This window comes from Rhinoraja longicauda, chromosome 1, assembly GCF_053455715.1.
Source record: "Rhinoraja longicauda isolate Sanriku21f chromosome 1, sRhiLon1.1, whole genome shotgun sequence".
Classification (NCBI taxonomy): domain Eukaryota; kingdom Metazoa; phylum Chordata; class Chondrichthyes; order Rajiformes; family Arhynchobatidae; genus Rhinoraja; species Rhinoraja longicauda.
Genome location: NC_135953.1, coordinates 23651519 through 23676217, shown reverse-complemented (window position 1 = coordinate 23676217; position 24699 = coordinate 23651519). Strand labels below are relative to the sequence as shown.

General features: G+C 44.8%; 1 protein-coding gene across 2 annotated transcripts in view; it reads right to left on the bottom strand.

Moving 5' to 3' along the window:
* The window catches only part of LOC144598885 (endothelial lipase-like), a 40604-nt gene extending 16166 nt beyond the window's left edge, over positions 1-24438 (bottom strand). For both annotated transcript variants that reach the window (XM_078409451.1, XM_078409442.1), the window contains exons 1-6: positions 24351-24438; positions 17410-17606; positions 13237-13416; positions 3843-3954; positions 1991-2215; positions 592-834 (exon numbers count right to left, since the gene is read on the bottom strand). In XM_078409451.1, the coding sequence (XP_078265577.1) occupies positions 592-834; positions 1991-2215; positions 3843-3954; positions 13237-13416; positions 17410-17606; positions 24351-24438 (1045 nt within the window). The remainder of the gene's footprint in view (positions 1-591; positions 835-1990; positions 2216-3842; positions 3955-13236; positions 13417-17409; positions 17607-24350) is intronic.
* Between the last annotated feature and the right edge of the window lie 261 nt (positions 24439-24699).

Here is a 24699-nt window from a genome sequence, read left to right as displayed (position 1 = left end):
GGGGGATCTCTTCCAAAGTCTACAAGATCAACACCTTCATAAGAGGGGAGGGGAAAATTTGAGGAAAATGTGCCAATACTATTAAAATCCTTTTTGCCCTGATAATTAAGCACATTTACATAAATGCTGTTCATTTGACATTGATGTCAAAAGATACCATTGATGACATGGATCTTGAGTTCATTAACAAATATATGTGATTTCCAAGCAGTATTGATTTTCTTAGTACGCCTTCCAACTTCAATTATTACAGTTAGAACATGTAACCTACCATTTACCGAACTAAAAGGACACGAAGGGCTGGAGTAACTCAGCAGGTCAGATAGCATCTCTGGAGAACATTTATAGGTGACATTTCAGGTCGGGACCCTTCTTACTCAGCGGGCCAAGATGCATCTCTGGAGAACACAGATAGGTGACGTTTCAGGTCGGGACCCTTCTTCAGGCTGATGAAGGATTCCGACCTGAAATGTCACCTATTTATGTTCTTCATAGATGCTGCCTGAACCACTGACTTACTCCAGCACTTTGTGGAAACCAACATCTGCAGTTCCTTATTTCTACATTATGCCAGACTATTTTGCCACTCACCTTTGAAGGGCATGTCTGCTCTTGTCTTTAAGTACATCTTGTTGTGGCGTTTACTTCTAATTTTATTGACATTGTAGCCCAATTTATTGCAACGATTCTTCCGGCAGCTGAGACACATCCCCTTCTCGAATGTCTTAGTGTCAGGACATCGATACATCAAGCTCTGCTTATCCTGGTTGAGGATGGAGTCGACAAAGAGATGCACGGACCGCTCATGTGCACAATAAACGACATTGCCAAGATCTGCCAACAGAGAAAAAGGAAACCAATGTAGCATTATCACATGGCACATTCTCTGTTGTTCTCAAGGAACCAGATACAAAGAGGTCATGAACAATTTCATGTATCCATAAAACATAGGAGCAGAATTAGGTCATTAGGCCCATCGAGTCTGCTTCGTCATTCGATCATGGCACATCTATTTTTCCCTCTCAACCCCATTATCCCGCCTTCTCCCCATATCCACAACTCCCCATCATTCTTCAAAGTTGACCTGAGAAGTCGTTGCAAAAGCCTAGCTAAATATGGGGAGCATCGAAGTCAAGCTAATAGCACTTATATCTGAGATTCAAATACAATTCCTACCAGGCCAAATGGGATCAACAGTAAATATTTATTGAGCAGGTGATACGCATGTCATGACTAGATGGGCCATGAGGCAACAAGGGGAATTGGAATCCGACATGTGCAAGTCTTCAAGTTTTGAAGATTTCAATTACCTCTCAGAATGTCACAAATGAATTTAACATCAATTTAACAGGGACACGTCAAAAATGTGGGATCCCACTGAAATCTAACTGAACATGAGATTTTGAAGAATGCAGATCAAATGAGGCAGCATGGTGGCGTAGCGGTAGAGTTGCAGCCTTACAGCGCTAGAGATCTGGATTTAATCCAGACAATGGGCGATTTAAAAAAATGCAGGGGCTGCAATGAGATGGATTGGAAAATTGGAATTCATTCTTGGTATACAAGAGAGTCGTTGAAAAGTTTGATAATAGCAGGGAAGAAGATGCTCTTTATTCTTGTAGTCCGAGAGTCGAGATGACAGACATGCTTTTGAAGCTCAATAGCCATTCCCTGTTCCAACATGCTATAACTGTATAGTACATCAGTCAATGAACCAGAGTCTGGAAATCAAACTTTGAACCTCCTTTGTAGCATCTATGGCAGTGCATAGAGCGACCTCAGGAAAGAAGCTGGTCTCAAATGTGTTAACCCAAAGTTGACCAAAAATTGACAGCGAAAGATAAATATAGCCAATCGGGAATAAAGAAACAGATACTGAATTTACTAACTGATTCAAAAGAGGAACTAACCACCATTAACAAGCAAATAGACATTAGATAGCAATAGAATAGAGAGGAAAGAGATGGCACAACAAGCAGAAAAGACTTACTTCCAATGGCAATGGCATTAATGACATTGTGAAAGCCACAACCAGGCTGGAAACTGCCACCATTTGGATAAACATCAATGTGGCCAATGGGTTGTTCGATGCCAATGCTAACTCCCAGTGTACCAAATGCAAAAGTGTGAAGCACATCTACAAAGTCTGCATCATCGGGGGAAAGTCGCTTATCGGGCTCGACACCTTCAAACATGGGACCCGCTGGATCCAAGCCTGCAATGAGCAAAGACATGCTTATTCATTGAAGAAATCCCTCCTCGCCCTCCTGACCTTCCTCTCCAGTGCAGAGGCCAGCTTGACTCTTGCTGGGCTTATGGTGTTTAGAATATTTCTTTGCCTTACTACCCGTCTTCCTCGAAAACAAGTACTGTACATATTCCCACATAGTGAACATAATAAAAGACTTGTCCCACCCCAATCATTACTTTTCCCTGCTCCCGTCCAACAAAGGGTAGAGAGGCTTGAAAGCCTACACCACCAGACTCAATAACAGCTTCTTCTCCTCTGTTATCAGGCTTCTGAATGGTCCTTCCATAAGCTAGGGTACTGCCTGATTCTCCTCTACACCATTGTGGACAGTGGACTTTGTCTATGGAACTAAAGTGCTACAAGGCTGAGAACTATATTCTACACTCTGGATCTTTCCTTTTACTATACTTATTGTACTTGAGTTTGGCTTGATTGTATTTAGTATAGTATTAATCTGATCTGATTTGGATAGCATGCAAAACAAAGCTGGTTTATCTACCTTGGTACACAAGATAATAATAATAATAATAAACCTAAACATTCAGAGGATCACCATGACCTTCCTCAAATGACAGCTTTTCAGATCTAAGTCGGGCAAAGACCCATTACATCTTTTCTCGTCAAACATTCATGCACTTTCTAACATGAATCTCTTGTAACAATTTAAAGCTGTACACTGGCAATATTCCATCTTGCTTCATTTAGATTAAGCCAAATGCAAAATCCAACATCCTGCTCCGACCAGAATTGAACCACAAAACTATGGATGTTTACAGCACAGAAGGCCATTGCTAAAGGAATCCGTAACGAAACCTTCTTTCTCGGTCACTCTCCAAAACCTGCTTTTAACTTTTGCGCTTTTCCTTTTTATATAGTTACTGGACTCAAGGAATCCAAAATTCACAATAGCCTCTTTTTTAGATAACTTGCTCCCAATCTCTTTCTTGGTCAACACGTAACCTTGTTATTGAGTAGACAACAGGAGAAAATTCAAATCAACCAAAGCCTCCCCAAAAAAAGGCAGTTCAGACAAACCTCACTTTCCACATTATATAAAGTGGAAAGTGAGGTTTTTGTAATGCGCCAATGAGCCCAGTAGTCAAACACCATATTGTATCCATCCCCACAATTCAGAATATGGCGTTCGATTCCATTTTTTCACCCACCACAGGTCAAATTGACTGACACTGCTCAGAATTCATGGTTGTAAAATCGATATTCCTTCATTCTTTGGTCAAATGTATCCATTTATGTGTTTGCTCTAAAAATTCAACCCAGCGTTAGAGTGGCACAACAGTTAGCACCACTGCCCCACAACTCCAGCATACTATGTTTATAACCTGACCTCCCGTGCTCTTTACTTGGAGTTTGCACGCTCTCCACAACATTGCTTAGGTTTCTGCCAGGTATTCCAGTTTCCTCCCACAACCCATGGATGTGCTAGGTTAGTGTAGGTGAATGATAAAAAGAATTGATGAGAGCTGATGGACATGAGACAGAAGTTGCTGCAAAACAGGGAAATGAGGAATGGGAGTGTTGTGAACTAATATGGACCCGACAGGCTAAACCCAGTAAGCATTTCAATTCATACCTGTTATTCGGCCAATTTTATTTAGTGCAGCTTTTCCAGCGAATCCTGCAACATGAGCTCCCAAGCTGTAGCCAATCAGATGCAGTTTTTGATGAGGTAAGTCCGTCACCTGCTACAGTAGGAAAGTTTGTATTTTAGCAGGTAGTTAGACAACCATTATAGACAATAGACAATAGGTGCAGGAGTAGGCCATTCAGCCCTTCGAGCCAGCACCGCCATTCAATGCGATCATGGCTGATCACTCTCAATCAGTACCCCGTTCCTGCCTTCTCCCCATACCCCCTCACTCCGCTATCCTTAGGAGCTCTATCCAGCTCTCTCTTGAAAGCATCCAACGAACTGGCCTCCACTGCCTTCTGAGGCAGAGAATTCCACATCTTCACCACTCTCTGACTGAAAAAGTTCTTCCTCATCTCCGTTCTAAATGGCCTACCCCTTATTCTTAAACTGTGGCCCCTTGTTCTGGACTCCCCCAACATTGGGAACATGTTTCCTGTCTCTAATGTGTCCAATCCCCTAATTATCTTATATGTTTCAATAAGATCCCCCCTCATCCTTCTAAATTCCAGTGTATACAAGCCTAATTGTTCCAGCCTTTCAACATACGACAGTCCCGCCATTCCGGGAATTAACCTAGTGAACCTACGCTGCACGCCCTCAATAGCAAGAATATCCTTCCTCAAATTTGGAGACCAAAACTGCACACAGTACTCCAGGTGCGGTCTCACCAGGGCCCGGTACAACTGTAGAAGGACCTCTTTGCTCCTATACTCAACTCCTCTTGTTATGAAGGCCAACATTCCATTGGCTTTCTTCACTGCCTGCTGTACCTGCATGCTTCCTTTCAGTGACTGATGCACTAGGACACCCAGATCTCGTTGAACATCCCCTCTTCCTAACTTGACACCATTCAGATAATAATCTGCCTTTCTATTCTTACTTCCAAAGTGAATAACCTCACACTTATCTACATTAAACTGCATCTGCCATGTATCCGCCCACTCACACAACCTGTCCAAGTCACCATGCAGCCTTATTGCATCTTCCACACAATTCACACTACCCCCCAGCTTAGTATCATCTGCAAATTTGCTAATGGTACTTTTAATCCCTTCATCTAAGTCATTAATGTATATCGTAAATAGCTGGGGTCCCAGCACCGAACCTTGCGGTACCCCACTGGTCACTGCCTGCCATTCCGAAAGGGACCCATTTATCCTCACTCTTCACGTCACAATGCTTGTGTGAGATGGTTGCAACATTGTAGCGAAAGGCAACAGAATGTTTTTTAAAGTTGTGTTTTTTATTGCAAGTCATTTAACATACACAGATCAGCATTGGGCCCCTATGCTCGTGGGCCACCGGGGCAAGTGTTTCGAAAAAAGAAAGGGGAGGTCCCCCTTCCCCCCTCAACCCCTTCCTCCTCCCTTCCCCCCTCCCCCCTCCCTCCAACTCCCCCCTTCCCCCCTCCCCTCCCACCCCTTCCCCCCTCCCCTCCCACCCCTTCCCCCCTCCCCTCCCCCCCCCCCCTCCATCCCCCTCCCCCCCTCCCTCCCCGCCTCCCAGTTACAATGGAAACCCTACGGGGACAGGCCCAACGGGGAAAGAGGGGTACTGGGAAAAGTGGAGGTACCCCTCCCTCCCTCCCCCCCTACCCCTCTCCCCTCCCCCACTCCCCTCCCCTCCCTCCCCCTCCCCCCCTAACCCCCTCCCTCCCCTCTCCCTCCCCTTCCCCACCCCTCCCCTCCCTCCCCCTCCCCTCCTCCCTCCACACCTCCCTCCCCTCCTCCCGGTTACAATGGAAACCCTACGAGGACGGGCCCAACGGGGAAAGAGGGGTACTGGGAAAAGGGGAGGTCCCCCTCCCTCCCTCCCCTCCCTCCCCTCCCCCTCCCTCCCTCCCCTCCCCCTCCCCCCCTCCCCTCCCCCTCCCCCCTCCCCCCTCCCCTCCCCCCCTCCCCTCCCCCCCTCCCTCCCCCTCCCCTCCTCCATCCACACCTCCCTCCTCCCTCCCTCCCCTCCTCCCGGTTACAATGGAAACCCTACGAGGACGGGCCCAACGGGGAAAGAGGGGTACTGGGAAAAGGGGAGGTCCCCCTTCCTCCCCCCCTCCCCTCCCCCTCCCTCCCCCCCTACCCCCTCCCTCCCCTCCCCTCCCTCCCCCCTCCCTCCCCCCCTTCCCCCTCCCCTCCCCCTCCCTCCCCCTCCCCTCCTCCCTCCCTCCCCCTTCCCTCCCCCCACCCTCCCCCTTCCCTCCCACCACCCTCCCCCTTCCCTCACCCCCCACTCCCCTCCCGTTTACAATGGAAACCCTACGAGGACGGGCCCAACGGGCACACTTGTGCTAGTAACAACTAAAAACCAGCACCTCCTGTACTACCTGTGATTCTTAAAACTGAATGAGCTATCTAAACTAATAGAACAGCAGCTTGCTTTGCCATCACGCTCCATTTCACTGACTGAGAAGTTCAATATGTCCTTAGCCAGAAGCAAACCTGTTATAATGATATACCAGTTTTAAATGAGCCAGAGTCTTCTAGCATGGCACTTCAGTTCAGAATGCAACAAATTACTCAGAATCGGCTTTGCTACTTGAATCATCTGTGCTACTTGGTTAAGAATTTAGTGACCTTTTACTAGAAGGACATTAATACTATAGTGGGACAACTTGTCTCAGCAGGTCATCATGTTGAAACAAAAAAATGGAACCCAATACAAAACAAATTACTGTTGATTTTGGAAGTATGAAATATAAACAAAATGCTAGAAGTGCTGAGAAACTGAGCAACTAGTGATCATCTCATTGCAATTAGTGGGTTGTTGAAGAAAATTGATGCTATGTTTTTTTCTGCACAGTGGTAATGTTTCAAAAGCATGTTACTGGCTGTGAAGAACTCTTGCATTTTGTAAGGAAGTGAACAATATTGTGTGAATGCAAGTTCTTTTTCTCCATGCATTTATAGGATATAAACAAGGCAAGCATTTATTAGATGCATATCACACATATAAAGCCAATGATAATTATAGTTTCATTAAACTAAATACATTAGACTTTAGGTGAGGAATGCTGCATTCATCAGTGCTCGGGATAATTTCCGGAGAACACTTCTAGTTTTCACTTCAGCATCTTGCATTCACTGGGCCCCAAGTGCACAATAAATCTGTCTCCTTTGCATCAGAACAAAGATCACTGTGTAGCGACCATAGAGAATGGTCCAGGTCGTCGAACCCTCGGATTGGCCAGCGAGGTCACGTGTGAACGCGACCATGGGGATTGGTCCAGGGAGCGACATCGCTGATTGGCCAGCGATGTCATGTGCGCGTTTGGCGCCCGAAATAGCCAGTTCGGCGAAGTCTTCGAAGAAGACAGTAAGTTTTTGATGGTCGTCCTTTACCTTGTTGTTTAACTCTGTATTCGAATATTGCGGCTGCAATAAACTTCCTTTACAACCAACAAGTTTTCGGACTCGCCATATTGGTGACCCCGACGTGATCTGGACGATCACCGACTAAGCAGCAACCCGACGCCTCGTTGACGATGACCGCGCCGGGCACACCGGAGTTAAGCGCGGAAAGCGTTCACCTTCCGTTGTTTTGGACGCACGCACCGCAAGCTTGGTTTATCCACACCGAAGCTCAATTTCACATAAAGAAGATATCGAACGAATCCACGATGTACTACTACCTCGTCAGCGCTCTATCGCCGGACACAACCAAGCGCGTGATGCGGTTCATCGTGAATCCACCTGCGGAAAGCAAGTACGAGGCCATGAAGAAAGTATTACTGCGAATCTTCGGGTTTAATAAGCATGGTGGTGCGGCAAGACTTCTGCACCTACCGGATCTTGGAGACCAACTGCCTTCCGTTCTCATGTCCGAAATGATGATGCTAGCCGGTGAGCATACGGATTGCCCTATGTTCGAACAGGCATTCCGCGAGAGACTTCCTGAGGATGTCCGACTGCTGCTCACGGATTGTTCTTTTAAGGACCCCGAAGCATATGCAGCGAGAGCGGACGCGCTCATAGCGGCAAAAAACAAGGCAAGCGGTTCGATCAACAAGGTCTCGACATCAGTGACCACGCCACAGCGACGGCAAGATGGCGCCACGTCTCCCGCCAATTCTCCGAAAGCCCGCCAAAAAGATCCGCACAAGCGCGGCTGGTGCTATTATCACCTACGATGGGGTAGCGAATCCCGCAACTGCCGCTTGCCTTGTACCTTCGCGGGAAATGCCTCGGCCGATCGTACATAGGGGCAGTTACGATTGGCCAGAACCGGCGCCTCTATGTCCATGATCGATTCACGGACACAGCATTTTTGGTGGACACGGGAGCCATCGTCAGCATAGTGCCGCCGACCGACCTCGAAACCAGATCGGGTAAGACAGGTCCCACCCTCATCGCGGTTAATGGCAGCCCAATTCGCACTTTCGGTATACGGAAGATGTCCCTTGTGTTAGGCCTCCGCACGTACGAATGGCCATTCGTCATAGCCGACGTCAAACAAGCGATCCTGGGCGCAGATTTCCTCTGGGCTTTTTCACTGGTTCCTGATGTCCGCGGTAACGACCTCCGACCCTCCGCCGAAGATGAGCACGTCGCTCCGACAATCGCCACCTCGCCCAGCCCTACTGTCCAGGCCGTCGTCGCGGCCCCCGACTCGTATGCTGAGATTCTGGCAGAGTTTCCAGAGCTGCTCATTCAACGTTTTGACACGCCTTCGGCCAAGCACGGCGTGGTCCATCACATCCGCACCGAAGGCCCTCCCGTTTTCGCTCGGGCCAGGAGACTACCGCCAGACAAACTGGTGGTGGCACGGGCGGAGTTCAGGAAGATGGAGGAAATGGGAATTGTCCGTCAGTCTGACAGCCCGTGGGCCTCGCCGTTACATATGGTCTCCAAGGCATCTGGGGGGTGGAGACCATGTGGCGATTATCGGCGTCTCAATGCTGTCACCACGGCTGATCGCTACCCCATACCGCACCTACAGGACTTTTCATCTGGGCTGGAAGGAGCGGTGGTGTTTTCCAAAATCGATTTGGTGCGAGGATACCACCAGATCCCGGTGCGACCGGAGGACATACAGAAAACTGCAACGATTACTCCGTTCGGGTTGTTTGAATGGTTGCGTATGCCTTTCGGTTTAAAGAACGCGGCACAGGCTTTCCAACGACTGATGGACCGCGTGGGCCGGGGTTTACCCTTTTTGTTTATTTATTTAGACGACATCCTGGTCGCCAGCCCCTCAGTGCAGGAACACCAGGCCCACTTGCGGACCGTGTTCCAGCGGCTCCAAGACCACGGGCTCATTATCCAACCCTCCAAATGTCAATTCGGCCTTCCTGCTCTTGATTTTCTAGGGCACAGAATTACCCCTGCCGGCGCCTCCCCTTTGCCCGAGAAGGTGGAGGCTATCCGGGCATTTCCCAGGCCCACCACAGTAAAAGGGCTACAGGAGTTCGTAGGCATGGTCAATTTCTACCATAGGTTCGTTCCGGCAGCTGCGCGAGTCATGCGCCCGCTTTTCCAATGCCTGGCAGGGAATCCGGTAGAGTTGATATGGTCCCCGACCGCAGAGGCGGCTTTTACAGCAGCTAAGGCAGCCTTGGCAGACGCCACCATGTTGGTCCATCCGAGCCCCTCCGCCCCCACGGCCCTGACGGTTGACGCCTCTGACGTGGCGGTGGGCGGGGTTCTGGAGCAGCAGGTCGGTGGCCGTTGGCAGCCTTTAGCGTTTTTCAGCCGGCAACTAAATTCGGCCGAGCTGAAGTATAGCGCATTTGACCGAGAGCTTCTGGCTCTCTATTTAGCTGTTCGTCATTTCAGGTACTTCCTCGAGGGCCGCCCATTTGTGGCCTTTACGGACCACAAACCATTAACATTTGCTTTTTTGAAATTGTCTGACCCATGGTCGGCCCGCCAGCAGCGGCACCTGACTGCTATCTCCGAATTTACCACCGATGTCCGTCATGTCGCGGGTAAGCTTAATGCCGTTGCTGACGCCCTGTCTAGACCCACTTTTCCCCCTATTTCGGCGGTGGACTGCGAAGTGGATCCCCAGGAGCTTGCGAAGGCACAGCTTCTAGCGGATACCGTTTCGGCATACCGGTCCAGCACTTCGGGATTGAAGTTGGCCCAGGTAGCTTGTGGGTCGGAAGGCACAAAAGTCTGGTGCGATGTTTCTCTTCCCCGTCCCAGGCCGGGTTTTCGATGCCATTCATGGGCTGGCGCACCCGTCCATCCGCTCCACCTCTGCCTTGGTAGCAGCTCGGTTTGTCTGGCATGGCCTACGGAAACAGGTAGCGGGTTGGGCACGTTCCTGCGTTCCCTGTCAGCCCGCTAAAGTCCAGCGCCATGTCCAGCCCCCCGTACAGGATTTCGAGGTCCCGGCTGTTCGTTTTTTCCACATCCACGTGGATTTGGTCGGTCCTTTGCCTTCCTCCCGGGGCTACACCCACCTCCTCACGGTGGTGGATCGGTTCACCCGGTGGCCAGAGGCTTTCCCATTGTCTGATATTTCGTCAGCGTCTTGTGCTAGGACTTTGGCCCTTCATTGGGTAGCTCGTTTCGGGGTCCCGGCAGTTATTACCACTGACAGAGGCCCACAATTCACTTCGTCCCTCTGGGCCGCGCTCGCAGAACTGTACGGGTCCAAGTTACAACCCACTACTGCATATCACCCCCAGGCAAATGGACTCGTTGAAAGGTTCCACCGCCAACTTAAGGCGTCCCTCAGTGCAAGGCTTGAAGGCCCGGACTGGGTAGACCAGCTCCCTTGGGCATTTGGGCATCCGGACTGCTCCTAAGCTAGATCTCGGTGCGTCGTCCGCAGAGCTAGTATATGGCTCGACACTTCGAGTACCCGGAGTACCCGGAGATCTGTTTCCGGACCCTTCAGACCAGCTGCCTACAGTCCCATCAGTGTTAGCATCTCTCCGGGAACGGGTGGGCTCCCTGGCTCCAGTTCCGACTTCACGTCATGGGTGTCCCATGGTACATGAACCGCCTTCCCTGAAGGACTGTGAGTTCGTTTTTCTGCGAAAAGATTCCCATCGCGCCCCGTTGCAGAGGGTCTATCAAGGGCCGTTCCGGGTTTTGCGTAAGGGAACAGCTACCTTCACCTTAGACATGTGCGGCAAGAGTGAGCTCGTCTCGGTGTCCCGGCTCAAACCTGCACATTTGGATCCGGATCAACCAGTCCTGGTCGGTCAAACCCCTAGGAGAGGCCGACCTCCGTTAGTTCCGCTCAGTCCAGGACCCCCCGTTCCGACAGTTCCTCCAGGACCCCCGTTCCGGCAGTTCCTCCAGGACCCCCCGTTCCGGTAGTTCCTCCAGGACCTCCCGTTCCGGCTGTTCCGCCAAGTCCGGAACCCCCGGCTCCTGTGGTTCAGGCTGTCCCTCTCCGTACTCGTTATGGTCGCGAAATCCGGCTCCCTGCTAGGTTCCGCACCTCGGGTTCTGGGGGGGGTCATGTAGCGACCATAGAGAATGGTCCAGGTCGTCGAACCCTCGGATTGGCCAGCGAGGTCACGTGTGAACGCGACCATGGGGATTGGTCCAGGGAGCGACATCGCTGATTGGCCAGCGATGTCATGTGCGCGTTTGGCGCCCGAAATAGCCAGTTCGGCGAAGTCTTCGAAGAAGACAGTAAGTTTTTGATGGTTGTCCTTTACCTTGTTGTTTAACTCTGTATTCGAATATTGCGGCTGCAATAAACTTCCTTTACAACCAACAAGTTTTCGGACTCGCCATAACTGCATCATTTCCTGCACCAGTGACCCTTGCAGCCTTAAAGTTAACCTGCCTGAGTAAATGTTTGGACTTTAACTGTGCAATACTCAATCAAGCTGGGAGAACTACAACCTTAGACAGGAATGTGCCATCCTATCAGTTTAGATTGAATTTCATCAAGTCCCAGTGGGGAATGACAGTTTCACTGGCAGCCCAGTCACTGCCTATATATACATATAATTTGAAATATTATATCTGCAAGACTGTATGACTTTCAGATTGGTTGGTGGGGATCACCATTTCCTCAGCCCACCGCAAGTGAACAAATCATAAACGAGTTTATAAAAAAAGTTAATGATTTAAACAGTCGTGGCGCAGTGGAAGGTGCTTGCCCATGTGATATTATCAGCTCTATGCTTTTCCAATGTGATAAATATTGGGATTGCCAATACTTTCATTATTCCTACATTCTACTTTTGGACTAATAATAAAATTTAGCAGAAAGGCACATGATTTTATATTTCTTTTTGCTTTGCTGATATCATAAATAGAAGTGAAGCCATGGCCACAACCACAAATAGCTATGAATAATTCCGCACCTACAGAACATTATTTAGTTACAGCTTGGCACCGTTGGCAAAATTCTTAGCACTGAATCAAGGTGCTTTGAGTTCAAGTGCCACTCCAGAAACTGAGATCATTAGCTAGACAACAATTCAGCACAGTGTTTAGATACAGCTGTGTTGGGCTTTGGATGAGATGTTTAATCCAAATCCATTCCAATAAAAAATGATTCTGTGGCACTAAACAGAATTTTATAAAACAAATGAAAGCCTAAGCCAGCTCATTCATCATCAATTTTTATTTTATTTTTCCAAATATTTGCCTGTTTCCCTTTAAAAATGGTTAAGAAGCTTCCATCCATCATGGTCCCTCATGGAGCATTCCACACCCCAACAACTTTCAACTTGAAATAAAAGTCTCCACTTCCATATTCATTGGATGATTACCTTCAGTCCTGTGCTCTTTACAGAAGGTTACTTTGACAACTGGAAAGAGATTTGCACCATTTTTACAGCATAACCATGACTGCTCCAAGATTAGTTCATTGTCTATTAAAGGACTTTGGTACATCCTAAGGTTGTGAGATGCCCTAAGTAGTCTGTTTTTCAGTGTTCCACCACCTAGAAGGTTAATTGCATGGTATCATTTATTTCTAGATTATACGACTGAAAATAAATTTTGGATGGTGTGGTCTCACTTTGCAGATGTGACTGGACACTTTCTCATGTTGGGCGTCAGATTTGTACATCAGGGATGAAGTGGAAATTAGTCAGTCTTTAACTATGTCATTGTCTATGAAGTGTCTCTCTTGAATCATTGCTGTTAAAATTAGTCCATGCTATCCTGGAAGCAAGCATTAATGATCATACTCTGGGCAATAGGCTTTCCATTGAACAGCATTGGACTGGAACCTCAATCAGATAAGATCCACGTTTAAGTTTCATCCTTCAACCCCACTCATCCCATCTCACAACTCTCTTAATTACCCCAGATTAAAATCACCTTTAAGCAATATCAACAGTTAATAACCTTTAACAGATAAAGCTCATCTAGGATGTACATATTAGTGCTTTGAGAATTCAAGTGGTATTATTTACCTCCAGCCAATCAATTAAGATAGCCACTTCTTTTCCAACAATCTCAGAGTTGTTGACAGCTATAGTGTAAAGCTGGTGGGCTCGTTCAAGCCAATTCACCACGATGACATTTGCGTGTGCTTCTAGTTTTTGGAGGGCTGTAACCATATCATTGATCCAAGATTCCATCAAGCCTGTTGTCTACAAAGAAAGGCAAATGGTTACAAAATAGGGCACTTATTCACCTTGAGCAGGCGCCACTTTTCAACGAGACTTGAATAGTATTGTTAGTACTGTTCTTTTTTTAATCCTCAGATTTACATTCCGTTATTGGGGACCCAGAGGTTTGCTACCTGGCAAAGCCTTCTCCAGTCTCCACGATAATGAAGGTAATGACCTTCTACAAAACAAAACATGGGCTTGGCCACTTGGAAAGCAAATTGCCTGTGCACAAGAACATGATGAAGAAATCAATCATGTACTGTTCCTTTATGCACATGTATAGACATCTTTTGGAAAAAAGTTAGCACTGGAAAGTATACTTGTCCTGGTGCTTTTTACAGCTTTTAAATCCCTCATAGCTCTCTCTCTCCAGATGACCTCCAACAAGCCACCAACATTTTCACAATCCTCCAAATTTACCCTGATCAACATTTTCTGATTTTAATTGTGCCAATTCTGGTGACTGCTTTCGAACTCTAAATTTTGTAATTTCCTCACTAACCCAGTCGTATCCTTTAAGATATTTATTAAAATCTAACCATTTGCTCATGTTTATGATCACTGTCAGAATATGTTTTCATGCAACTCAATGCCAATTTTTCTTTGATAACCTATAATTATGAGACTTATACAAAGCTAAGGGTGCTTATTATACAAAATTGATGGCAACTTTGTGCTAGTTTGTTCCCAAACTGAAACTAGACAGTCTACCAGGAAAATAGACAGGTGGTCACCATTATCAAAAGCAGACCTGTTGAATTTTCAACATGTTAGGCAATTTATAAAACAACAGCATCTCATCTTCCACCTGGACTCATTGCAGCCTTTGATACTCAATTTCAAATTGAGCAACCTCAGACAATTCAATTTCTCTATTTGTATCAGAACAGTTCTGGCCAGTTCTGCACATTGTGATCTATCTATAATATTATCTAAATTTTTTCTCTCTCCAGACACTTCCTGATCTGCTGGATACATCCAAATTGTTTGCTATAATACCACTTTTCTGCATTTCACAGCATTTACAACTCCCTGTGCTGACCCTCTCATTAATGTATTAATCTACTCAAAATTTGGCTTCATAAACAACATATCATCACAACAACTCTGGGCCTGCCCTCTCCTCTCTGGATGCCTTCCCCACCCTCTCTGCAACTTAAAAAAGACAAGTTTTTACATTTTACAATTTCTGTGAAATAGTCTTTGACCTGAAATGTGAACTCTTTCTCTTCCCACATTTGCTACCTGACCTGCTAGGCGTTTTCTGTTTTAAGTATAAAACATTACAGATTATTCCCAGACATTGATATCAATAGACAATAGGTGCAGGAGTAGGCCATTCGGCCCTTCGAGCCAGTACCGCCATTCAATGTGATCATGGCTGATCATTCTCAATCAGTACCCCGTTCCTGCTTTCTCCCCATACCCCCTGACTCCACTATCCTTAAGAGCTCTATCTAGCTCTCTCTTGAATGTATTCAGAGAATTGGCCTCCACTGCCCTCTGAGGCAGAGAATTCCACAGATTCACAACTCTCTGACTGAAAAAGTTTTTCCTCATCTCTGTTCTAACTGGCCTACCCCTCATTCTTAAACTGTGGGCCCTGGTTCTGGACTCCCCCAACATTGGGAACATGTTTCCTGCCTCTAATGTGTCCAACCCCTTAATAATCTTATACGTTTCGATAAGATCCCCTCTCATCCTTCTAAACTCCAGTGTATACAAGCCTAGTCGCTCCAGTCTTTCAACATATGACAGTCCCACCATTCCAGGAATTAACCTAGTAAACCTATGCTGCACGCCCTCAACTCTTACAGTGAGCTGGAGGATGTAATCATACACCATAGAGGCGATTAGGCCCACAAACGCAGTTACTCTGGTATCCTTTACATTTAAATTATTTTCTCTTTCAGGCTCTCCCTCCATTTCCTCTATCATAATTAATGTCAAACTGTAATAAATGTCACTGAGCAACATCTAGAGGCACTTCCTTAAACCAACTCCCCTTTCATACCATCATTAATAGTCTTTTAACTAATCTGATTCTGACCTTGTGCACTCGTACTTGAACCAGGATTATATTCAGAGTAAGACCAGGCAAGAGATCAGATCAGCTGGAAAAAAATTATCAGCATCATAGTAGGGTGGGTGGGGGGGGAGTTAATTAGATGACTGAGACAGCAAATCAGCACATTCTTTTCATTGCTGGTGTCAATGACATCAACCAACTGCCATCAGATGAACGCTAAGATGAACAGCGCATGCATCATTCCCATAAGGGCTCATAATTATTCAAGAGCTCACCAGTTACCACCCCTTCAATGATGGACAACAAATTTGAACTACTTGGTGAGAAGAGTTTTATTCTGACCTGGTGAATCTTACATTAAACATGAAATCTATTGCAATATAACATGGGGATTTGTGGCTAGACTGTTTATAATTTATAATTAGTTATTTTCTGTATAAAAATGTTTTGCATTATATCATATTAGAAGTTACAAGTTAAAAGCTTAGGAGCTAATTCTTGGCAAAATTGTTATGTCCATGCAACCACAACAGTAATAACGTGCATTCAACAGGACTTTAATAGCATTATGTAGTAAATCATCACAAGGCATTTCACAAGAGCACCAAAAAAAGTAATAGTTAATCGTTGATATTAAGACAGCTGTCCAAATGCTTGGACAAATAGATAGACTTTTTATGCTGCATCTTAAAACCGAAGGGTGAGAATGTGATATTGTGAGTGTGTAATGTTTAGTGCAGCCACATGTTTGTCATTAGCATCACAATTCAGATCTGGACAGCATAAAAGGCCAGAATTGGAGGCAAGGAGAGATACTGAGGAGTTGTAGATTTAGGGAGGATTCAGTGGTGGGATGAGTGAAGCAATGGGAATGCTGCACTATTAGGCAGCAGCTTTCTTGTGCACGATTGAGTCACAAAAAGATCCAAAATAATGCAGATTATGGAAATGCTAAATTAAAATAAGGGCTGGAGACACACGACGGGTTAGGTAGCACCTGTAGGTAGAGACAAACGTTATAATTTCAGGTTGATGTACTATCGTCATATTTGCAGTCGTCAATTTGAAATGTTGACTACTCCTCTCTTCACGGATATTTAGCTTGGTCTGCTGAATATTTCCAAGATCCCAGTTTTCCTTGCGATAAATTAGCTGGTTATAGCAGAAATAAAGGGCGGCACATCGGCGCAGCGATAGAGTTGTTGCCCTACAGCGCCAGAGACCTGGGTTCGATCCTGACTAAGGGTGGAGTCAGTACAGAGTTTGTACATTCTCCATGTGACCGTGTGGGTTTTCTCCGAGTGCTCCAGGTTCATCCCACATTCCAAAGATGTGCCGGTTATAGGCTAATTGATTTGTAAATTGCCCCTAGTGTGTAAGATGCAAAACTAGGATAGGGGTGATGGTTGGTCAGGCTGGACTCGGTGGGCTGAATAGCTATATCTCTAAACTAAAAAAATTGGATCAGAATCCTACCAAACACAGCATCTCAAAGTCATTGAATTTTGGGAGGAGGCTGGAGGAGAGAGAAAATGCATTCATGTGCAATCACAAACACACAATCTAGTTCATGATTCAATGACCTTCTTATAAACAGTGTGTGCCCATTGCAAGTATTTTAATGTCTAAAGATATGTCACCAGGGCGATGACCTTAAACCATTTTATTAGAACTGCCCATTTCCAAGAACATTCTGAACCAGATTTCTATTTTTAATTTCAAATTATTTTGAGAGGCACTGTTTCAAGGAACATTTCTTAAAGCTTTTAATTATGCTGCAATTTCTTGAAACGTAACAAAATGTCCATGCATCTTTGTGACAATTTGCGAATAACAATGGCAAAAACCTCACATCATAGGATCAATTTTTATACCCAAGATGGTCAAGACACCAGAGCCAACTTCCTGGGGCAAGGATAGGTATAGCAGATTGTGTAACTCACCGTCCAACCATGAATGATAATGAATGTCTTGGAAGTCATATTGAAGCTACATTTCGCCAGACTTTCGCCCACACCTGCAATAATGACACAGTCTTTTCCATCTGTATTTGCTGAGCTCTGAAGGTTAAATTTTGTCTGAATAGTGCTGTAATGCTGACCTAGGTTTTCTTTATGTAGCACATCCCGAACTGCTTTGCCTGTGGGGAAACCACAAAAGGTCAGTTTGCAAAGCTGCCGTTAAGTACAAGGTTGTAGTTAAATTGAAAATGAAATATTAATGGTCTCACAATCCATTGTGAATAACTTTTGATAACTGGTCTTAAGTCCCAAGGCTATGTATTGTCTGGAGGCACGAAAAGGAGACAAGGAAAAGAAAACTTACGACTGTTCAACAAGATTGGATTGGGTCGTGGAGATTAGCAAAATGGTACAGTAGTCAATTTTGGAACCAGAGACTGTTGAGTCAAAACCAACCGGAGGAATGCATTAGGTTGACATGTACATTACCTTCCTTTTTTTTTATAACCAAGGATTAACAGTTCATGCAAACTTGTAAAAAAAGAGAATACATTTCATCTATATACTAAAACTCGCATTTGTTTGTTTGTTTGTTCCTGAACTACAGCCAAAACAGTACACGATAGCACGACAATTTTAGGTCCACCTTACTCGCCGTCGTCCCTTTGGTGTTAATAGAAGAAGTTTCATTGAAATCGGTGTTATATTTTTAAAGTTATTCACATTTTAAAGTTTAAATCTATCTCCTAGGGAGGGAGGATAAGGGCGGTTGAAGGGGATGGAGTGGGGGGAGGGGAAGGGGGCAAGGGGGAGGGGGTGGAGGGGGGAAGGGAGGGAAGGAGGGGAGGGAAGGAGGGAGGAGGGGGGAGGTGGGAGGGAGGGGGGAGGAGGGAGGGGGGAGGAGGGAGGGAGGGGGAGGAGGGAGGGAGGGGGGGAGGAGGAGGGAGGGAGGGGGAGGAGGAGGAGAGGGTGCTGCAGGAGAGGTTTGGACCCAACGGTCTAGTTGATATTATTTCTCTTTGCGTACAAAACTTAGAATGGATAAATCTGAACTTTGGTTGAAATCTGATCTTCTTTGTCCTCAATCAAGAAAAGGCGCAACACAATTTACCATTAATTAAGAGAATTTCCTAATTAATTTGCTAAAAAATAAATAAACGGTCAGTTGGATTTTCAAGAGCATTTGTTTGGAAAGTTTAGATACAACAATAGTTGAGTTTTCCAAACCCCATCCAAAGCACATGAGGTAGTGATGAGGAGCATGGATAATTTTCATTCTAAATATAAAGGCTGATACAAACAATAACGTACATCAGTTGCCGAAAACTTCTATTGTTAAGTGGTTGAGGCAACTTTCTATGCAAATATTTTCCAGAGACATCCAAGTAAAACAAAAGGAAACCAGAAATAAAAGCAAAAATTGGCAGAAGTACATTTGTTTTATCATTATCATATAAATGACAGGTTGGTAACAATTAAATACTCCAATATTACCAGAAAAATATATATATTTTCTTCACAGTAACTGAAGGCTAATGGACAAAAAAACTCATGTTAAAATAGTTTCTTCCATCTGTCTCCAATTGAGGAGAAAATTATGACAAATGCATTTTTGTGCTGAGAAAGATGAGCAGGAGGGAATTTGTCTCAATGCCTTTGATGTAGAATTTAAGTGAAAAATATTTTTCGGACAACCTGTTTTTTTAGTATATTGTTTCCTACACTTTTTAATCGTTTGCTTCGGCAGTTCCTTGAGCACCAAGGATGATGCACATTCAGTCTTGTTTTAGAATAAAACTGGTTCATCAGAAACATTTCTATTTTTTCACTCCCATCCTAAATCCGTTCTGAGAGTTAGTAGTTAGTCAGATACCAATTGAGTTACTGAACTGAATGCCTTTGCAGGCAGTAGTTCACTTGTGGGAGAAGGCTGGGGAACAAGAAATCAAGAAAGATGAATAAAAGTAGATTATTACAGATTTTAATCAATTTCATTTCATGTGTCAGGACACTCAAGAGAAAGAAGCACAATAATTACTATTTTTTCGATTATTACCACTTGGTTTCACCAGATTCCGAATATCACACATCAGTATTACAATACTGCACTTGAAATAAATCACTTTTGACCCTCCTTCATATACCTAACCAATGTCAATTTTAACACCACACAATAATGTAAAATGTGTGCAAGAGACCTGACACTAATCTGATTCAGGGTACAAGTAATAAAGGCTGACAACTTGTGGTTGTTTTATGACTCCAAATTTTACATTCTGTCTCAATGGGCTAACTTTGTTTTGCAAAGAAACTTTAAGTCGACGTGCATTTTCACAGAAAGAAAGCCTCAAGACAGTATGGAGAAAAATTCTTACTTTTGCCTCAGAGATATGAAAGTTTTACATTGATGGCCTAATGCAGTTCAGAGCAAAAAAGGTTCCAGCTTTAATCGATAGACTGCACTGAATAAATTAACCTTGGTTGGAGCAATAGCTGGTGAACTATAATTAGCTGCTCCACCCAAGGTTAGAGCAGGGAAAATTAAGCCAGAATTCTGAATCTTGAATGCTTATGTAATAACCTCTGCAGGATAGTTTGCATCAAGGGCACAGGGCAGACAGTATACTTCAGGTGCAGCTATAATTCCTTCCACGGTTGAACAGCTCACCGACACGCCCATATCTCAAAGAATCCCCAAGGGGGTAGCCAGTTTCAAAGGGAATCAATTATAGCAGAACAGAGGCTTGAAAAGAGGAGGAAAAAGTTACTTATTAATTTGTCATAGTTTTGTCATAATTAGAGCTACACTCTTTTAGAAAAGCAATGGACAAATTGTGCACACAGCAGGTTTGAGAGGAGCTCGAACATTTCATTGGTGCTGCTGTGAAATTCCACCCTGTAATATTGTGACAGGGACTGTATGTTCTAATTCCCAAGTGTAGATGACAGAGCATTGGCGAAGAAGTGTTTAATCTAGCACCCAATTCAACTCCGAGGAGTTATCATTTAAAGGGACAGTGTCAACTCAGACATTCTCTTTCGAACGAAGACATGATTAACAATTCTGTTTTCGACTGGATCTGCAACTGGCTATTTATTAACATTATTTCATTTGAAGGAAATAAATGAAGAAACTGCAATGTGAACAGTTAGTCCATGTAATCAAAAACTGCAAGAAAAGCAAGATCTACTCAGAAACTTAATTCTCAAGAGCTCTCCTGACATTTCAGCCCAATTTAACTCTGCAGAGTGGCACGGTGCCAGGTTCTGAGAGTTTAGTTTGTTCATTTGTTGATACCTGTAACTAGGAATCACTGTTATAATCAATCTCAGGTCTTAGGGAAGAAATAATTTGTATTGACCAATTCCTGCATCTGGCCTTGAATTCTTTGGAGGTTTGAAGAATCAGGGGGTTTCTTTCCAAGATCCTGAGGGGCCATCACAGCAGCACCAATGAAATGTTCGAGCAGGACAGATGTCAGTGTTAACTCTGGTGGGAGACTGTTTCAAATGACGGGACCATTTACAAGATTAGAAGGCAGGCATTTAAAATCAAGGTGTGAAGCAATTTCTTCACACAGAGGATGGCGAATCTGTGGAACTCTCCACCCCCAAAAGGTTGTGGTCACTAGATCGCTGGAAGTATTTAAAGAGAAAGTAGACACATTTTTAAAATTGAAGACTATATAGAACTGGCACAGCGGAGTTGAGGGTTGGGACAGATCACATACAATAATACTGGAGAGGCTTAAGAAACTGAGCGGTACTGCTATTTTCTTGTGTTCATATCAAGCTCAATGGGTTGGAGGTTGGATCAGACTCAGCTGTGAGCCTGGACTTGATGGGCTGAATTATTTATTTCTGTGCTATTTCCACTATTCACTACAGTACCTGCAAAGCTTTTATAGTTCATAATATCCATAAAGGGACAAAGTTAGATAAATGTTACAACACCAAGTTGTTTTTAAAGAAGACCTACAGTGCAGGAAAATGTTCCACCAAAGTGCTTCATAAATCAGTCAGACGAGACTCCAGAACAAGTGAATAAAGAGGATTTTTTAAGAGCAAAGTGGTGAGACACAAAAGAAAGACTTTGTAGATAGGATAGAACTCCAGAGTTAAGGGAGAACTGAAGGTCATATTAAAGGTGAGTTGTGGTTGAACTCTAGACTTGAGGATGCTCACTGGGTTGATGGGGATCCTGATGAATTTAATAGACAATAGACAATAGGTGCAGGAGTAGGCCATTCGGCCCTTTGAGCCAGCACCACCATTCAATGTGATCATGCTTGATCATTCTCAATCAGTACCCCGTTCCTGCCTTCACCCCATACCCCCTGACTCCACTATCCTTAAGAGCTCTATCTTGAAAGCATTCAGAGAATTGGCCTCCACTGCCTTCTGAGGCAGAGAATGCCACAGATTTACAACTCTCTGATGACAGGATGCCATCACCCATACCTTTAATTGAATCTCAAGCCAAGCGGCAAAGCTGAGTGATGGGGTATTTGGCCACTGGGTAGAAAAAAATCTGCACTAGGAGCCCGCAGGTGAGGTCGGTTAAACACAATCCCTGTAAAAGATCAAAGAACGTTGGGGCTCCAAGGGCTCGCTCGGTAGGATGGTGAGGCTAAGTGAGGAGGTTGAGGGCGGTATGCAGGCGAATCTCTTCTGCTCTTCCCAACTGGCAGATAGCGTTTAAGATAAGCATAAACCTGCTTGGATCTCCATTTACCATCATCCGTCAGATTACTCAATGCCTTGGGACAACTGATTGACCACTGTTAGATGTAACTCATTCTATCTCCTAATATCCATATATTCAAATGGCCCATTCGACATCTTCACAATGGGGCACAACACCATAAGATGGCTTCAGGCACAATTCCAACAAATTAGGATTACATTAAGTATATTTTTTACATAACCCCTCACCAATCCTTTGTGCACAAAAAGAAAGTGGAATTTCCGCATAGTATTTAACACTGCTGTTTATTTTCAATTGCATCCAAAAATCTGCAAATGTCAGAAATCTGAAATATAAATGGAAAATCCGGAGGCATTCAGCAAGAATAAAATGTTTCTTTCCCCACAGCTGCTGACTCGCCTGCTATCTATCTATCCCTGGTATTTTCACATGAAATCAGGATCCCAAAATTCGTTACACTAATTAGATATTCTTTGATGTACAATAACTGTTGTCACATGTGAACACATTCCAATGGGTCTGAGATGTAAATTTGTAGCACTGCTTGCAATCAGTGTAAGTACTGGAAAATTAAGATCAGAAACATACAGTGACATGGTTGCTAGACTGTGCTGACTGTTGGAATCGTGAGATGCTGGAATCTGAGTTTTAAAAAACAACCTTGTCTTGTTGATACTGCACCAACCGCCACTGTTGGGCTATAAACATGCAGTCCCTTATGCGTGCAGTTGCAGATTTAAAATTTAGTGTTTGCAAGCAACAGTTTTAAATATTTACTATCAGCAGCAGATTTTATATGCGGTGGCAAAGGATTCCAAACAAAACAAAAGATTCCAACCTGCTGGAGGACCAGTGGGTCAGGCAGATTCCTTGGATGGGAATTGACAGCTACAAAAGACATCAGATGTTGAAATCTTGAGTAACAAGCAAAGTACTGGAAGAACTTAGCAGGTCAGACAGAATCGGTGGAGGGGAATAACAATGATAAATCCTACATTTTAGCTTAATCCACTTTGATGTCTGGTTTTCACGCCTTACCCTTCTTTATCTCTGTGTCTTCCTCTCCCCTGACTGTCAGTCTGAAGGGTCTCGACCCCAAACGTCACCCATTCCTTCTATCCAGAGATGCTGCCTGTCCCGCTGAGTTACTCCAGCATTTGCAAGGTCGTTTTTTCTTACCCGCTTGGCCTTCCACCTTTAGCCCCCTTTTCCTCTCATTAATTTCCTGTTCAAATCTTCCACCCATCTTTTTTGTAACTTCTACTTACTCCTAGCTATTTTTTTTTTTTTCACATTCTCGGTTAAGATGATCTCGGGCTTGTTGAGTTGTGTTCCTTAAACAGAGTCATGCACCATTCTCACCAGCCTTTCAGGCTTGAACAGAGTTTACCAAGTGGCAGGGAAGGATGGTGAACTGGGCAGTCCGAACCCTTTGAAAAACAATAAGACTTCGACAATCGCAGTGGCTCTTCCTATTTAACAATAGGAAGGGTCTCGACCCGAAACGTCACCCATTCCTTCTCTCCCGAGATGCTGCCTGACCTGCTGAGTTGCTCCAGCATTTTGTGAATACATACCTATTTAACAAACGTGCCTTGTTTCAATATATTTTGCAACACCTCAAATTTATCAATGGAAGTAGTCGAGCCAAGTGCTTGAAATGTTACATGTGCAGCGAACAGCGTTCCATAAAAGCATGCATTTTTAAACTCTACTTTCATAACATTATTACTTTCCTGTAACCATTATCCAAGAAACTGCTCGTCCACATACAATGCACGCTAAAAATGAGCGGTTTACATATCGAGAGTTAGGTGAGAGTCCCGTCATAAAAGGACACAAAGTACTGGAGTAACTCAGCGGGTGAGACAGCATCTCTGGAGAACATGGATAGGTGACGCTTCGGGTCGAGACCCTCCTTCACTTCTTTTTAGGGGGGGGGGGGGGGGAGGTTGGAAGAAGAAAGCTGGAAGAGGGGAGAGGCAGGACATAGGTTGGCAGGTATGAAGTCCCATCATACTGGTAATCTCAATTTATAAGGAGGGTTAATCCGGATGAATATTGTGCACGAGGAGGAATATTAGTTTCGAGAGCATAAACGCATTCGTGCCAAGTACACATATCTGAGCAACGTTTCCAATGCTGCACGTTTTGTTTCACATAAGATAACTGAGGGGGGGTGCTTCATTATTATAACTTTAAAATGCATCCTTACCAGTGAGTGTGTCCTTGGAAGCTTTCGCTGGGAAGCCGGTCGCTAGCAGAGATAGAAGAAGCGTGGCACACAAAGTAAAGCTGCTCATTGCCCTCGCCCCGATATCTCGCTGATCGTAGTGCGACTTTGGAGAGGCGGATTTTGCAAATGTACGCTTGGACTGTGTAATGAATGAGATCAACCGGCGCCAATCTCCCCCCCACCCCGAGCTCTAAAGTTTGTGTAAACTCTCAAACTTCTCCAAGGAGCTCGTCGCAACTTTTTTTTTTTTGTTTGCTTACGCGGGTCCTGCAATTGGCTTTTTATGCAGATATTTCCAGTCATCCCACTAATCGGCGCACAGATATTT